General features: G+C 42.9%; 1 protein-coding gene across 2 annotated transcripts in view; it reads right to left on the reverse strand.

The window, feature by feature from the left end:
* ACSS2 (acyl-CoA synthetase short chain family member 2) overlaps nt 1–18102 on the reverse strand; it is a 53007-nt gene that overhangs the window by 18396 nt on the left and 16509 nt on the right. Inside the window, exons 3-8 of one of the 2 annotated variants that reach the window (XM_081864754.1) lie at nt 9250–9341; nt 7491–7594; nt 6900–6972; nt 4961–5036; nt 3707–3821; nt 1444–1482 (exon numbers count right to left, since the gene is read on the reverse strand). In XM_081864754.1, the coding sequence (XP_081720880.1) occupies nt 1444–1482; nt 3707–3821; nt 4961–5036; nt 6900–6972; nt 7491–7594; nt 9250–9341 (499 nt within the window). The remainder of the gene's footprint in view (nt 1–1443; nt 1483–3706; nt 3822–4960; nt 5037–6899; nt 6973–7490; nt 7595–9249; nt 9342–18102) is intronic. The other variant, XM_081864755.1, reaches the window with a different exon arrangement.

The raw sequence follows: 18102 nt of genomic DNA on the forward strand, positions 1-18102 counted from the left end.
GATGAAAGGTTAGTATTAAAAGCTGATACAGCACCAGTGTGTCCTGCAGCATGTATTGAAGTCTACTGGAAAAAAATACTGAGCAAGTTTTCAATACAAATCTTTCAGTGTAATTGCTATGATATGTAAGCAAGAAAACTGCCCAGGGCAAGGGTGCAAGCCCAGAATGCAAAATGTGGTTACATGTCTATGCTGTCAGTCTGCAACCAACTCACTGTCCACCTGGTGTGGGGGCAGCTGGCCTAGAGCTTGCACAGTTGGTAGGGAGTTTGCTAGGGGCTGTTTGTTCAAAGCATGATGCTCAGTCTGTGGGGCACACGCTGCTGACCAGCAGAACCTTGCACTGGTTATGTGGTGGCAATCAGTAGTAACTGTCACTGCTGCATATACTAATGGATAGAGTGCTAGGTGCATATTGAGGAGTATCTGCATCACACTGCCGTTGCCTAGAGGCTACACCTTCTGGAGCCTGTATGCGCTCTATCATTCTCCGCTCAAAGACTGTATCCAAATCCTTGCTTGGAATGCTTACAGCTTGAGAAGAGTACGCAGCAGTTAAGTTAAGCATGAAGGTCACACAAAACCATGCTCACTTTCCAAATATCAAGCAACAAGCCAATTCCCAGAAAAGACAAAACCTCTGGAAAATAATATCAAGAAATTACTAGTAATAGAATTACTAATCAAGGATTAGTAACAGAAATCTCCTTGTACAGGAAAGCTGGTGGCAAAACCTTTGTTCTTGTAGAATCGTTTTTCAACACAACCTTGTTGCAGAGGAGCAACCATTTTGATCGGATTAAGCCAGCTAAGAAGGGAAAAGAGTACAACAAAGGCAAGAGCCACATCTCAGCCTGTTACATACAATAGTAATCATTTGGTACAATGCTGGTGGAAGCAGAGCTGGCTCAGCTGTCAGAGTGGAAGCATGAGATGGGCTACTTCACAAGCCCATAGAGCTGCTTTAAGGTGAAGAAATGGGGTCTGAGCACAGAACTCCTGGAAGCTGCACCAAGCCATTCAGTGTGTGAACATGCTGTGCATCATGTAACCCCGTTTCAGGACCCCAGCTGTGCTTATTTCCTAAGAGACATCACAAGGACCCGCATTCCTCCACCACTCCTTGACATTTTCTGTTGGTTTTGTGTAAAATCCCTTTTACGTTTCATGTGCATATACAAGGAGATACTAAGAAAGTGTTAGAACTACAACAGAGTCACTGTCCCTCCCAAACAATCCCAGGCCATGGCATGTATCGCAACGCTCCCTTCCAACCCTTGGGACAGTGATGTCTATGACTAACATGCAACTGATGGAAGTGGGGTTAGGAGGCCACACTGTGCCGTGCAGCGAGAGTGAGAGCAGGTAAGTGAGGAGGAGTGCTGGAAAGGGAAAGCAGAACAGAGGGGTGCCGAGAGAAAGCTTCTGCTACACAGTAAATACCTTGGGATGGACTCTCTTTGAGCTCTCAGTCTTTTTTTCCTGTTAAAAATTCACAAAGATATAAGATTTGAGAAGTGGAAGAGTTGTGCTAGGGCGCCTATACCTTTTAAAATACCATGCTGGCAAGGAAAGACATGATGCAGCTGAGAGGGTGCACATCATGGCTGCAGAAGCACATCTTCTTGGATGCTAAAGATGAGCTGCACAGCATGGGCTCAGGCAACGGGTCAATCCCTGACAATGCTTCTTGGCTGATTCCATTTCAGAGCTTTTCTTCCTGCATACAAGAGCCCAGGCTGGTCCTCTAGCCTGTGCTTTCCAATGCAGGACGAAGCCATGGAAAAGCAGTTCTTATACTGCTAAGGTAACACAAAAGGGGCACCTGCAATAGGCTTGTAATGAACTAATGCAAAACAGCCAAAGAGAAATGGGTTTCACTCAGTGCTCTGCAGAGAGCCAGATCAATGTGAAGACCAAGAAGCTGAACAGGCATAAAAAGGGGGCAGAACAGGATTTGCCCTAGTATGACGTGTCCTTGCTAGTTCACTAAAAAAGGAAGCAACTTTCATCAGTGCAGCCATTGTTAATATGTTGCTTATCAAACAATGTGAACAAAGTATTTACAGAGCTAGAAAGCCCATACACTGGCAGTAATTTGTTCCATCACTAGTCTAGATGCAGGTTTCTGAAATAGCTGAAGGTTCTGGACCAGAACCAAGGGCAGACCCACATAACTTCAATTCCAAGCACTGTTCACGCTGGGCATTACAATATATTGTAATACAGAATAGCCTCTAGAGAAGGTTCACTTGGCTTTCCAACAGGATTGTGGCTAAGTTGAAGCATCTCCAGCACAGAAACCTGGCACCAGAAACCTCTGCACTTACAGAAGCTATCCAGAAAATATTATTCCTTCTTATTCCCTTGGTGCTGTGATAAGGGAATCTAGTTAGCACTGTGTGTTTACAGGAACAGCACAAGAGCTGCGGAAGGTAGTGGAAAGATAAACTGATTAGTTTGTAAAAGGCAAGGTGGACATTGGGTTACAACTTATTTGTAAGATAAGTGGGATGGGTCCAAGCAACAGTGAAGTGCTCTGGGAAGTCTGCATGGCAAGGGAGAATGTTACTGTGCCAATGGATTTGCAACCTGAGGGTTTCCCAGATCATAAACCAACAGTAAAAGCAGGAACTATCTCAGAGTTATGCTCAAATTAGTTCCTCTTTTTTTGCAGGAATCCATACAAACATAACAGAAAGACAGGTAACCTTGCTGTAGTGCAAGATGAAGAACTTGTTGCCCTCCAGATATTGTTGGACTATTGCTACCATCAGTCCCAGCCAGCATGGTCAATGGTCAGGGATTATGGGAGCTGCAGCCCAGAAACCTTTGGAGGGGCATAGATTCTGCACTCTTACTGTAATGGAAATACCTGTGATTCCCATCCATATTCTGATTGTAAATACAGCTTGCATACTGCAAGCATTGATAAATTTCACAGAAAAAAAGCCCTGGTCCAATCTAAACCTAGTTCAAGAGCATGGTGAGAAGCCCACCTACAGCTTATTTCATTGCATAGGTGACTCTGTTAGTGTGCTTGCTGCTCTCACAAAGAACAACTTTATGCTTCAAGTTTAAAGAAAATATGCACACAATAATGTCCTGTTTTCAGGCCTTTAATTGTATCATGGACTAAACACGTTAGCTTTTAGATTTCTATCTGTGGTGGAAGTAACTTAATTTTGCTATGTAAGTGAGAAAAGGCCCATATGTCTTTTAGCACCATAAAAGTTTTAAAGAATAAACTTTTCTAGAATGGCAGGACACTGGGGGTTGGGAAGAGCGAGGAAGAAGTGTAACTTTGCTCCATTTTTCTGTTTTGTGCTGAAGGACCTGATGATAAATCTCATGATCCAGTAGTGAAGCTTGCCCAGGAAAGTAAACTTTTAAAAGCACAAATCTTCGGCGGCAGCGATATCGCAGGCACTATCCAGTGAGTGGGTATGATTGTTATACAGCCATATCGCACATAACAATCTCAATTGCAAGGCAAGGGCTATTTGGGAGAAAACAGCATTTCTTCCTGGCAATGCTAAACAGTTCTGCCTAGTTCTCTACAATGCAGGCAAATGCACCAGGAGCAAAACAAATCTTAACTCCTGATGGCAGAATAATTAGAAACATGCAATCATCTCTCTCAAATAAGGAAAAGCTGCTCAAGCCCTTAAACAGGTCCTTCACCCATTTACAACAGGAAATTCACCTGCACACTCTGGCAGATTCTCTTGAGAGGTGGAGACTTGCTGCTTGGCCCATCCAGCACCAGTTCTTCCCTTCCTAAATGCTTGACCACAATGCACCTTTGCAGAGGGGCATCCCTACAAGGAGAGGGAAGATGAAGTCATGAGCCCAAACTATTTTAATGGAAAACACACAACAATTCCAAGAAGAGAGTCTAGGTCATTCGGTTGAGCAAGTTTGAACCTGTACAGCTGATTATGGAAGTATGAGGCAGGCTGGATAAATTATATTGATCAACCAAGTTCTACCACGAAATTGCTAAGCACTCTTTACTGTGGAGTGCTACTTCATTGGATGGAAAAACCACTTTCCTATCAGTCATCTGGTGTCATCATGATGTCATAAGTAGAACTGATAAAAATCTAGTCAAATCGTCAAAAAGGGCCCCCACCCCTGTGCTAAACCATGGGTTCCAAACACTATTCCAAACAGAATGTCTAACTCTTGTATGCAAACAATGGTTTGTCAGTTCAGACACAACATTTAACCATAGGTAAGCTTTCATACCGCGTAGAGGGACGTGGGTGGCACTGTGGGTTAAACCACAGAACCTAGGACTTGCCGATCAGACGGTTGGCGGTTTGAATCCCTGTGACGGGGTGAGCTCCTGTTGCTCGGTCCCTGCTCCTGCCAACCTAGCAGTTCGAAAGCACGTCAAAGTGCTTCCGGCAGGAAGGTAAACGGTGTTTCTGTGTGCTGCTCTGGTTCACCAGAAGCGGCTTAGTCATGCTGGCCACATGACCTGGAAGCTGTACACCAGCTCCCTCGGCCAATAAAGTGAGATGAGCGCTGCAACCCCAGAGTCGGTCACGACTGGACCTAATGGTCAGGGGTCCCTTTACCTAAGCTTTCGTACCCATGGCTTGATGATGTCTGAACTGAGTCGCTGAAGTGGGGATATGTTTTGACTTCCTGCCCTAATTAATTGTTGACAAATATTTTGTGCTGGAAAGTCAGCAACTTCCATTTCAGAAGTAGTTAACCAGATAGGGGAGAACAAATGCTTACAAGAAAGGTTATTATAGTTCTAAACAAAATGTTGTGGGGTGGACAGAGTGAGCATCTTTCAAAAGGAGTGTATTTACACGGCACATAATTTCCCCAGCTTTATTTCTATCCACACCTCTGTGCCAGGGATGCTATAGTGTTTAAGACCACAACTGCATGCGTTTACATTCACAAAGAAACAAATACTTTCAAAGGGAGTCTGACTTACTTGTCTTTACATTTCTGCAAGGCGTCATCTGCTATCTGCTTCAGGTTAATCAGCTTATCACCTCTATAAAAGGCATCTACAAAGAGTAAGCAAATCATTAAACTGGCTCATCAGAACAGCCTGCAAGTACTTGAAGGTCACAAGAAGAAAGGGGCAGCTTGGTTTAAAGGAAAGGATGGAAACAACGGAATTAAGAGAAAGTTTGCTAAAGTGAAGATCAATCATGGTCACAGTAGAGGCCTCTCTGGTAAGGATTTGAAGTCTGTGACCCTCCATATGTTGTGGGATTCCCTCTCCTATCAAGTCCAGCCAGCATGGTCAATGACATAAGAATATAAGAATAGCCTACTGGCTTGCAAGTATGGCATCTAGAATAAGAAATCAAGATGATAAACAGATGAGAAGTGAGTGGGAGTATTTAGGGGATTATTTACAAAAAAAAATGATCTCAAATATAAATTCCAGGTATGAGATACCTTATGTCAATGTGAAAAATAAGGTGAAGGAATTAATGTATACGCAGCTAAGCAAGATGTACAAAGAACAGTCATTGAATGCTGGGTGGGGAGTCTAAAAAAGAACTACTGTATAAGAATGGAAAATGATGTAATTGCAAAACGGAAAATCTAAAAAGAAGAAAAAGAATATAGCTTGCTGGATCAGACCAATGGCCCATCTAGTCCAGCTTCCTATTCTCACAGTGACCAACCAGATTCCTGTGAGAAACCCCAAAACAGAACATGAGCACAAGAGCATTCTCTCCTTCTGTGGTTTCCAGAAATTGGTATTAGGAAGACTTGCTGCCTCCAACTGTGGAGCTAGAGCACAGCCATCATGGCTGGTAGCCCTTGATAGCTTTCTCCACGAATGTGCAATGCTGAGAGTTGCACTTCAACTGCAGGCTTTCCATCCCTGCTTTATGGAATAAATAAAACCTACCTTACTGAAAGGGCCTCAGGTTTCAGTGCCTGCCCAGCACATTTTGCTGCAAAGGACAAGATGGCATTCCCATTCAACTGGACTGGCAGCTCAATCTTACTTAAATATTTGCAACAGGACAGTGCCCACCATTTCACCCAAGAACAGCAGGCCACTTTACAGGGTGCAGGACAGGCTGTGTGCCACACACAGCTCTGCCCTCCAACTGAATGGAGATGGTTGGAGAGCTCCACAAGAATGGCTGGGTGAGGGGTTGATGCTCCTCCTGAGGTGGTTACATCACTCTGTCTAATGGTAGGGCCAACCTTGTATGTTTACAGTGAGCAATAATCTTGGAAGTGTTCTATGGGGAACAATTAGAAGGAAGAAGATTTCACAGGACTTTCCCCTGTTTTAGTTCGACATGATGTAGCAAGTGGCAGGAGACTAATATACAGATCTTGGAGATCTTGATTTATTGTGTTACAAAATTAAACAGAAACAGTTTGAACTGTTAAGTTAATGCATACTTTCAGAATGTGGAAATTCCTTTATTTTTATTTATCTGGCATGGAAAGCCAAACTGCATGTCAAATCATGAACTAATAATGCAATCCCATGCATATATCTAGTTAGAATTCTCCCACTCTTTTCAGCGGGGTTTTTCCCTAGGCAGCTGCATAGGATTGCAGCTTAAAAACTATATCCAGAACTGCATCCAGGAAATCTGACACAATTTTTGAAACCACTTGTAGCAACAGAAACCATCAAACAAAGTGGAAGGATGCTTTTCGATAATGAAACTCCACCTTATCAGGAAACGGATCTATTGCCCACAGCTTGTGCCCTGACAAAACATATCCCTGGACTGCAGTTGAACCCAGTAATAGCTCCTTCCTAGTAAGAGGAAGAGCATAAAAAGTTGGCTGAACATGGGGTTTTTTCATTAAAAGGTCAATCTTGTTTGCAAAGTATTCTGATAAGATTAAGGGCCCTGCAGTTTAGAAGAGAACTGTTTTACCTGCAGTGATGAGAAGTGAGCAGTGGGAATCAAGGATCCTTTCACAGAGAGATTCTGCCGAGAAACCTGCAAACTAAAAACAAGAACACACGGTTAATCACACTAGCAATTGTGATCAGGGACTCAACAAATGGCACTTTTACAATATATTAGCGCCATAACTTTTCCAAAAGGCTATTCTAGAGTGCTCTAGAGTTCCTTGGATAATTACCAAGGTTTTTTTTCAAAGAGAATTGCATATATATTTCATTGAAATATAGTTTGCCCATGGCTACCAGTCTTCTGCAATGTGCAGCTTTGCTGGTACCCCCACATGTACAGACCATGCCTTGGAACACTCTGCAGAATCCTCTGCAATGCTCAGGGAGTGGGGTGGCAAATGTCAACATGGAAAATATTCTCTAGAAACCTAAGCTTAAAAATCCTTAAACTGGAAAACAAGATTCCACCCCCCCAAAAAAAAACCCCAGTTCAGGGACACAAAGTTAGCTTAATTCGGGTTGCTATCTGCTACAAGCACTGTTCATTTCAATCTGCAGCCAGTGCTGCACAAGAACAGAAATCACACCAGAAGTAATTGCTCCTTCCTACCACAATGGAATGAACTGCTCCAATTCTGGCACAGGCTAGCATGGCTACCACCAGCTCAATGATCATTGGCATGTAGATAGAAACTCTGTCTCCTTTCTTTATGCCTGTGAAAGAGAAAGAGATGTTTCTCATGCCAGACAGCGGACACTGGTTTTGCCATTCAGCCACTGTGTCCTGGGCCCTGGTATTCCAAGAGAAAGAACAAAGCTGGAAAAAACAGAAGTCAGGAGGCTCAAAAACACAAGCATACAATTCCTGAAAGATCAGAAGTATATGCATGACAAACAAAACTGGGGGGGGGGGGGCTTGGGATCATGGGATCTGCCCTGGGGTTACCAATGAAAGAGAAGCATATTGTGGCTGAATTTAGAAGGGCATATTTGCTTCGAAGACGTTGCCAGTGGTATCAAGGGATGGCACTACAGAATAAAATGCTGTTAATATGTTTTCTTCAAGCCACAGCCAAGAAGAGGAAGCACACTGATCCTTCATTTCCATGTTGCTTTGCAAAACACTAACAAGTTAAATTTTCACAACAGCCCCAGTAAAAAGTGCAACTATCTCTTCAGTGGAACCAAGTCACCATTTTGTATTTAGAAGTTTCTAAGGCTAGGTAGGATATGCTTCTATTTAAACATTTTAGAATATAAATATACCAAAGGGTTCTCTTGCTGGTCATATGCAAACATTTGTTACATTTTACTTTCCTTTGAAAAAGATAACTCTATATTAACAGCATTTTATTTTGTAGTTCCAGCCATTGATACTACTGGCAACATTCCTTCAATCACCTGATATTTGTTTTTTAAAGCTGGATAAAACTTTATTTGACCACACCTTGCCACAAATTCACTAGCCACATGTCACTATGTTTGCCCGATAAAAATAAGCAAACAAATAAGAACAATCATTTGAAATGTATTTGTTGCTTTCACTGATACCTATCCATATATTCCGCATATTTTACATTTGTTGCTAGCATTGGTTTCTGCCCTGCATAATAAATTATATTTCTTCATGTTCTGTACATAAACATTATGCCACATCTGTATAAAATAAGACATATCAATGGAGGTATGCAAAATCAGAAGGGCGAGCAAGAGGACATTGATTAAAAAGTATTGCAAAGATGGTTAAACATACAAATATACAGAATCAAATAATAATAATTTATAAAGCTGAATATGCAAAGTTGCAGATAATCTTATCAGAGTACATTTTAACAAAAATTCTGTTTAAGCCCCAGTTTGGAAGGAACAGATGCTTCTGCTCAGAAACAATGTTGGGATGGATGTGGTGCAGTTTTATATTTAATATAAAAATATACTGGAAGTATGTGTGTGTGTGTGTGTCCTTCGTACAATTTATTACAAAGCTGTTTTGTTTTAAGAGTCACAAAGATCAAGTTAGTTTAGCACACATCTGTAATCCATTTCCAGCATTTATCACCACAATTCTGCCCCTCTACCAAGTTGTGGAGGAGAGGTGGGGTCTTGACCTTCGTATTATACTTCTGAAGCAATCCTATAAGCTGCAGCATGATATCCAATGAAATCCCTCCTCTCAGCTCAAAATGAAAGTGCAGCCTGATCTGCATTGCTCTGCACTTGGGAGGTGCAGCACAACTGTAAAAACAAACAAACCCCACAACCTCTTCCCCAATTTCAGGCTTGGATGGCAAGACCTGTTACACTCATCAGAGAAAGGAAGGATGCTTTCCGAGGCAAGCAAATTTGCAGACTCCCGCAGAGTCAGATACCTTGCTCCTGAAGAACATTGGCAAACTGGCAGACTTTACTCAGCAATTCACTGTACGTGATCGTCATAGACTCCCCTGGTTCATTCCCCTCCCTACAAGGGGGAAAAAAGGATCAGTTATGAACACAGACACTCAATGACAAACTATGACTGCACAGTCTGAACAGCAAATATAGCTCACCCACATTTCTCAAAGGGGCACAAAGGACAAAACCTGCAGAAAGTGTGACAGGTAAATTCCTTATCTTGTCATATTTCTAGCCTTCTAGAAAAATACAGCAGAAGACACCGAAAAGACAAGTGGGCACCTAAAGCTGTTAGCCATGGTTTCCCAGTTCAGACAAAATGAAAAACTCGAGTTAATTGAAGACTTCTTGGTTTGATTGTCTCCCAGAAGACATTTTTTTTCCTGTAATCTATATGTTATGCAGACTTATTAAAATCGGGGTGGGGGGTGGGGGGGTGGAATTTCCTACTATACAGGAATGAGCAAAGGGGTTGTACACCCACTGCCAAGGCCCATTCATGTCTCAACTTATTAAGCTAAGATAGTATCATCCTTAATGAAGATAGGTTAATGACTGTAATTAGTCTGGCTGTTGGCAGATCACAGAACCCTTTTCACCAGTGGTTGGGAACCTCCAGCCTACAGGCCTAATTTTAGCCCACAAAGCCATTTCCTCCAAACAATACCCATCTGCCCCACACTTGACATCAGGTGTTGCATCAGGTGTGGGGCAGGTAATGACATGGTTCGAAAAGGACAATTAGGAGCTTAAACTGCATTCCAAACTGTTACTTAGCAAGCAGGATCACCAACCGCACCGATCAACACTGACAGAGCTTTTTTTGAAGCTGACAGCCAATGCCATTGTGATATCAGGCAGGGAGCCTCGTGCAACTATATAAAAAAAAATGTCCCACATGAGTGAAGGTAAGTTTCTGCTCTGGCCCTCAGAGTGAAAAAAGGTCCCATAAACCTGCTTTTTGCTCATGGCCAAGTGACATGCCTAAGGTTTCGCCATCACACTTCTAGATTTGACTTCCCTGTCCCTCAGCATTCAAACTGGCTCTAACATTGTCAACTGCAGCTCATGTGAGCCAACTCTCAGTTGCCTTCAGCCAGGTGAAAGCACAACAGCTGGCATTTGGGAAAACTTTTTTTTTCAAATTCCTAAGCACAAGATTCAAATTTTTAGGCACCAGCATTAAGTGCCAGATTTGGGCAATGACAGAAACAGCAAATATTTGGTGCTGGTACAAGGGCAGCATGCTAGATTGGGTGCTGAACACTTTCTAGCACCACCACCAAAACCTCCCCCTGCCCTCACCTTTCCAGAAGGAAAGGCTAGTGAGGAGAGTGACCAGTTGGGGACCCCTACTGCTCTGAGCACTTTCCATCTATGTCCAGTCTTCCTCTGCCCACCTTTCCTGATATAGAGCAGGAAAGATGGTCAAGGATGGGGATGGCTCCGTTCCCATACTTTAGTCACCTGGCAGGTTCTTGCCTGTGTCTGCGGAGAACAAACATATTCCAGCTGCCATTATTGATTGAATGCTGATCCCCTCCAGAACTGATTGTTGTGCATTTAATAAGGGTATACATTCTTGCTCATGTAAGGGTGGGCATAGCCATGCTTTCAGGTGTAGCTCAATATTGGTATCCCTCATGCGGATTGGTGGAGGGACAAATGCAACATTGCAAGCAAGCCTATATAAAAATGCAACAGCTCTCAAAGTTTCTACTAGCCTGTCCCTTTTATTTGTGATACTTCACCATCATGAAAGAGAAAGAAACTCATTAGATGCCCACTTTAGGAGGTTTTCCAGCATGGTCGCCAAGAAGGCATTGCTGTCTTGCCACAAGAGTCAAGGCAGAGGCGTGTTTGCAGACCTAGCATCTGTCGCCATGTGGACTATGTAGCTTTCATGTGATTTTAACTGCCAGTTTCTTATTCGCAAGTTGGGACAGATCATTTCAGAAAGTGGAACATTTATTTTTACTTATGTTCTCCACATTCCCGGAAGGCTATTATTACGCAATTCTATACATGCCTACTCAGAAGCAAGCTCCACTGAACTTAGTGGAATTTACTCCCAGGTGAGTATGCACATGATTACAACCAGGGTGTAAACAACAACAACCCAAAGTAACTAGTTGCCAAGATAGCTGTGGCTTATTGGCACTAACACCAAACATTTAATGTTGTTTCTGTCCTTGCCTATACTGGATTCCTAAAAAAAAATCTACTGACAAGAATCTGGTTAGCATCTGCCTTAACAAAGTTAACAACCACCAAAGTTACCATCCTCTTGTGGGTCTTTTCTGCTTAGAACGTGCCCTTAACTGACATGCTTAAACTTACTTTTTAAATACAAAAGTGGAGACAGCAGATCATTTATTGTTTCAACTTTTACATGGACTCTTAATGGCATAAAAGGGGAAATCCTCAATCTCCCCTGCCCCAGAGGTACAGAGACCCTGGACGTAATCAAATATGTAATATAAATTATCTAAATACTAAAGGGCATAGCTCAAGACCACAATGCAACTAAGAACCTTTACCTGAGGCCTCTAGGCCAGGGGCAGGGAACCTGTGGTCCTTCATATGTGGCTAGACTACAACTCCCATCATCCACTGGGCATGCTGGCTGGCTGATGGAAGTCCAACAACATCTGGAGCAGACTGGCTTGCCACTCCTTCTCTATACCTATCTGTTGCACAAGAATGTGGCACACGATGAATAAAAGATTTGGCACGTCTTACTTTCCCCGCTCACAGTAAGGCGTCACTCTGTTCTCCCTTGTCAAAAGGGCAAATGGGTTAGACGTCACATGTTAAAACCCCAAAGATCCTCAAGTCACAGCTTATTCGACTGCAGTGGCGGCTAGAATATTCCACAATAACCCAAGCCCTCATCTGAAGCATGAAATGGTTTCATGTTTAATTTATGTTCTCTTACACAATGCAACTGCAACACATTGCACACCCATTCCCTCCCCTGGGCTCATACACTGCTAAGAAGCCTATTTGCTCACAGCTAGGGTGAGGGCTGATGGTGTAAGATGAGATGAGTCCAGCCTAGCAAATCAGACAGGGAGAAGGGGGTTCCACCCTGTCCTCTGTAGAGCGCCAAATCAATGTAAAGACCAACAAGCTAAATGGGCAGAAAAGAATATTGAAACAGAATTTTTCCCAGTATGAATTTTCCTTGCTAGTTCACAGAAAGAAGAAGCAATTTTGCATTTCATCAATATGGTGATTGTTAGGATGTTGCTCACCAAACAACGCTAACAAGCTATTCACAGATCTCTCTGCTATAATACAATATATTAAATACCCCCACACAGCCCCAAAAGCCCCACACATAACAGAATGGGTCATGCCCACATTACAAAAAGAGATACTTCCTTAGTCCTACATGTACAAAAATGCAACAAGATGTTAGAAATTGTGGATACTAATAAAACAAAAAATCCAGTCCCTTTGCTTTCAGAAAATAGAACAAATTGAAATAAAATCTTTTTTTAAAAAAATTAAATGACTTCCACCAATAATGCCATGGATGTAGAAAAGGATGTCTTGCTTCATATCATCTTTAGCAAAACCTTTAGGCATGTCTCTACTGAAAATTCAGTCACTTTCTGGCCTTCTTACTTGAGTATTGTCTAGTACAGTGTTTCCCAACCGGTGTTCCGCGGCACACTAGTGTGCCGCGACACGTTGCCTCGTGTGCCGCTTGGGAAACACTGCTCTAAGCGAGAGGGGACTCTGCTCAGGCTGCATCCGCCGTGCGCGAGGGAGGCGCTTCCTCTCGTGAGGGAGGCGAGAAGAAGGGAGGCGGGGCCGAGCAGGCGGATTGGCCCGGCGGCGGCCGTGACGTCACCCTGCGCGCGGCGGCAGATTCGAAACTCCTCAGGCGCAGGCGCGGCTGGAGCAGGAAGGCCGCTCTGCTTGAGAGGAAAGAGAGGGAGCCGCCGCCGCCGGGATGAAGAACACCGTTCCGCGGAGCACCGTGAAGAAGCTGCTGAGCAAGCACAAGCCGCACTTGCCTCAGGGTCTTACTGCCCACCCGCCTCTGTTTCCTTGCTGTGCTTGCTCAAACGGAACAAAGAGCAGGGAAAGCCCCTCCCCTCCAGGCAAGCAGGCAGGAGGGAGAGAGAGAGAGAGAGAGAGAGAGAGCGCGTGCGAGCTGGCTGGCTTGGGTGAGTAGGTGAGGGAAAACTTTTGCCTTCCTTTCCTCCCTCCCCGTTATACCCCTCTCCTGCATTCTTAGCCAGCTGCTTCTCTGCACACCCCTCTCGTGCTCCTTGTCCGTTCTGTGTTTTTCCTTCCCTCCCCACTTAAAATGTGGTTTAAAAGCATGGATCCACATGGATCCTCAGGATCTTTGCATTGGGTCACCCCAAATTCACCATCAGATCACATAGCATGTCCATGGCTACAGCCTGCCCCCCCAAAATCACACACCCACTGTTGCCTGGGGCTGCAATGGTGCAAAAACGTGGTTACAAAACATGGATCCACAGGGATTCTCAGGATTTTTGCATTGGGTCACCCCAAATTCACCATCAGATCACATGTCTGTGGCCACAGCATGAAGCACAAAAATGATACATCATTAATATTCACTGCCCACGGCGGCAGCCAATCGGCTGCCGCAAAGGGCGGGCCCTCACAGGTTCACTGAATAAAGTATTTTATAATTTTTCATATTTCTGTTTACTTACTATTTCATAATAAAGTAATTATAAAATACTTTATTTGTGTTTATTTGATTCCTATTAAAGAGAGTTACTTTATATATAGTCAATATAGGCACAGAGTTAATTTTTTAAACATTTTCTAATGGTGGTGTGCCTCGAGATTTTTTTCATGAAACAAGTGTGCCTTTGCCCAAAAAAGGTTGGGAAACACTGGTCTAGTATTGCCATCGGATTTGTTCAGAAGATACAAAAAACAAAACAAAACCCTAACCCTTACATATCAACTAACCTTTATTCAGCACTGAAAGCTAGACCAGAAAGAGGGCCGTTTCTTCCACATTCTGATGTTCAAGACAGTATGGCATATGGTAAACACACTCTGAAAATTAGTTTGTAAACTTCAAAAAGCTCTTTGTATTGAACATCTCAAAAAGCACATGTTTTCTTTCATGCTCTTGTAAAAGACAGTTTCTCTCAGAAATGTGCTGACATTCCTATAAATATTGATGTGAATATTTTATATAATATTCTCAATTTTCAAAGTTAAAAGGAATTTAGTAACAAGGAAAAAGTAAAGGGAAATAGTCTCCCCAACGAGTAAGTAAGTCAAGGGAATAAAAGTGAAAGAAGAAAAAACCCAAAGAAATAACAAAATGGCTTGGAGAAACTGGGCTTCTAGAAGCCCTACAACAACATAAACTCCACTTTTTTATGTAAACACCACTTCATACACACATTTCATTTCTACAGGTTGAAGTTGCCAATGCAGCACCCGTTGGCAGAACTACACCTGCATCAGTGTTAGAAATGCAGGTATATAAGCTATATGCCACAACAGAATGCCTAGTTGTAATTTTTATTTTGCAATTTTAAAAGCAATCTTACTTGTGAGTCATGCAAGGCATCATTTTTTACTCTCACACTGCCTGCAGCAGCACCCAGGTGACTCGGGCTGCGGCAGTTTTACTTTCAAGTCGCAGTCGCCATACATCGTGACCATACGTCTCAAATTTGGCCATGCCAAATCGCTCACACACCTGATGCCCAGGGAATTTCAAACACTGACCTGCGTACAATCCCTTTGGTACCCATGAAAGTACCAATTGAAAAGCACCGCCACTGAAACACAGGCTTCAGAGTTCTTTGCTGCGCTACATATAGACTGAACATGCTCCCCCTTTTCCAAAGTTAATGCTGACTGGGTGGCAGCTACCCTCTCCCTTCTCTTCTGGACAGGAAAAGTACAGGGGAGAAAAAGGAGTTACACTTTGCCAAAAACCAAGCGGTGCCAGTGGCTGAATATAGGTAGGTTGATAGATTCCCCCCCCCTTGTTTTATTGGGGGGTGGCAGTTGTTGGGAGTCACATGTGCTTGGCTGGGGAGCTCTGGACTGTAGAAACCACTTTTACAACTTTTCCCCTTTTGTGAGGCTTTAATTTTTCTTCTTTTTGCAGAACTAAAGGGATGGCATTCTGCTGACCTTTGTCTATTTCTTGCCAGAATAGCTGCCTTAAACTTGGGGGGTTGTGAGGGCAACTCTGGACCACTGAGGCCACGTCTTCCACTTCTCCTTTTTCTGAGTGTTTTTTCTTGTGTGTGTATTTTCCCTTTTTTCCAAAATAGAGGAGGAGTATAGTGTGATGTTTTCTGATCTCTTGTCCAGCCGGCCATCTCATGCTTGTGTGTTTGAAGGGCAGTCAAGGCCTCAGAGGTTAGCTTTTACTCTCTCCATCCTTCTCTCTCTCTCTCTCTCGCTCTCTCTCTCTCTCTCTCTCTGGAAGCAAATGGATGGAGAACTGTCCACTCTGCCACCTCATGCATCGTTGGCAGTAAAAAGGTGTGTGCGCATGTGTTTGTGTGCACATACACCTGAGCCGGTTTCTCCAGAGAACTAAAAAGCCAAGGGGGATTCTGATCCTGTGTTTGGGGTCTGTTGTTAAAATTGTGTGTGTGTGTGTGTGTTGGGCTGAGGGTTCATTCTGCAGGACTATTTTTAGCTTTGTTGACTGATTTGACTTTTCCCTGGACTTCAAACAACAGCCTGCTTGGCAAGTCTTTTCTGCTCATTTCAGATGACATTCAGCCCCCGTCACCACACTAATCTGAGTGAGTGTTTCCCAAACATTACTCTTTTCTATTCTTTCTGTTCCATATTTTGTAATTAAGAACTTGTGTTTGCATATGCTTATTTCTTCTTCCTTTCCAATCCATTTATTTCCCATAATGTCTTTTCATATTGTAAACTTGAGGGCAGGGACTTCCTTCCTTCCTTCCTTCCTTCCTTCTTTCTCTCTCCTCTCTTTCTCATGATTTGTATGGCCACTCTGGAAGCCTTTTTTGACTGAAGAACAGGATATAAAATATTTAAATAAATAAAATAGTATGATTACTAGCTGGCCAACATTAAATACATATTTATTTGTGATTTTGCATGAATATTCATGCAATACCCGAGTTTAAGAGTAACTCTTCAACTGGAAGCACAACAAGACTTAGAATTGTATCCAATGATGCGCAAACCAGGTTCCACTTGCAGAATAGGACTTCCTTCTTTTCACCAAGAAGCCCCAAAAATCTGCTCCACAGGGTTCCCCCAACCCTCTGGTGCAGATTTTGAGGGTGTACAGGGGCTTTAAGGGAAGGAGGAGGAGTTTGGACTTGATATCAAGTCTTTTACTCCCCTTAAGGAGTCTAAAAGCGGCTAACAATCTTCTTTCCCTTCCTCCCCCACAACAAACACTCTGTGAGGTGAGTGGGGCTGAGAGACTTCAGAGAAGTGTGACTGGCCCAAGGTCACCCAGCAGCTACATGTGGAGGAGCAGGGATGCAAACCCAGTTCACCAGATTACAAGTCCACCGCTCTTAACCACTACACCACGCTGGGAGTGGTGAGGAGGCGAAAGATCCATAGTACACGCCGAAGTATGCTGGGCAAATGTGACAGCAGTATTGGCAGCAGCATTGGACACATTCTGTAGTATGTATTTAATGTTTAATGTATTTAATGTTTGGAAAATAAAGTTCCTGGAACATATTTGGTCACATGCTGGGGGGGGGGATTTATTAGAAGTTTTGCATCTCTCTAAAATTTTATGGTCCTGTCTATGTCGACTTTCATAGATATGGCAGCCATTTTGTACTATGCCATACCCTCTTGGCAGCCATTTCGCAACTGGTGCCCAAGGCACATTATCATAATTCTAAATGTGCCCAAGGGCCCAAAATGTTTGGGGACCACTGCTAGCAAGCCAAAATTAAATACAGGAAGAAACAACACTCCAGGCTCTTGCTGAAGTAGTTATTCTGAGCACATACGCCAAGCTCCTGACTTTTTAAGAGCTGAGAAACAAGATATATAGGATTAGTAACTAAGATGGAAATATTTGATTTCAAGCCTTCCAAACAATTTTCGCAACCTCTACACTAAAATAAACACTATGCTCTTTTCCCTCAAGGGAAAAGGCGATAGTGACTATGCAGGGAACAGAATCCACTAAATACAAAGCCTGTCAAAACAGACAAGATAACAACCGTCACAAATTGAACTGACATGGAATTATATCCTAGGATAAAGCTGTCCATTTTATATTGATACTGTGCCCTCAAATGAGGTATAAATGCTTAATGAATCCTCACTGATCAACCATAGAGTGTAGGTAAGAGGAATATAACTGAACACTATTGGTTGTACTGCTTTTTTATTAATGTGCTTGGTGTGTAACATTTAGCTACCAATGACTTTGCAACTCTTCAGCCAGTGTGCAGAATTTGAGGTCCACTTGTACACTCTGCCACAGGTCAAGTACCTTGGCTGCAAAGCATCAGTAGCATAGTGGTGAAATTTAGAAATGCAGGGTCCCTTCATGACAGTCCTAGCCACGCCCTCTCATAGCCACACCCACTTCTAAGATCACACAATAACCATACAATTTTATAATTATACAGTAATGATAATTAGGGATGCATTGCAATGATTATGTGTTGCCTTCCAGGTATCTCAACCATCTTCTGTGTATATGCATGGGTAAAATACTTTGAGTACTCCAAAATCTTATTTTGGCATGACTTAAGGTGTGTTCCCCTTGAAATTCCATTATACATAACAGAAGTTGCACAGCATTCTCACATAACTGAAACACCTTGTGT

This window comes from Podarcis erhardii (genome assembly GCF_964252035.2).
Source record: "Podarcis erhardii genome assembly, chromosome: 6".
NCBI lineage: Eukaryota > Metazoa > Chordata > Lepidosauria > Squamata > Lacertidae > Podarcis > Podarcis erhardii.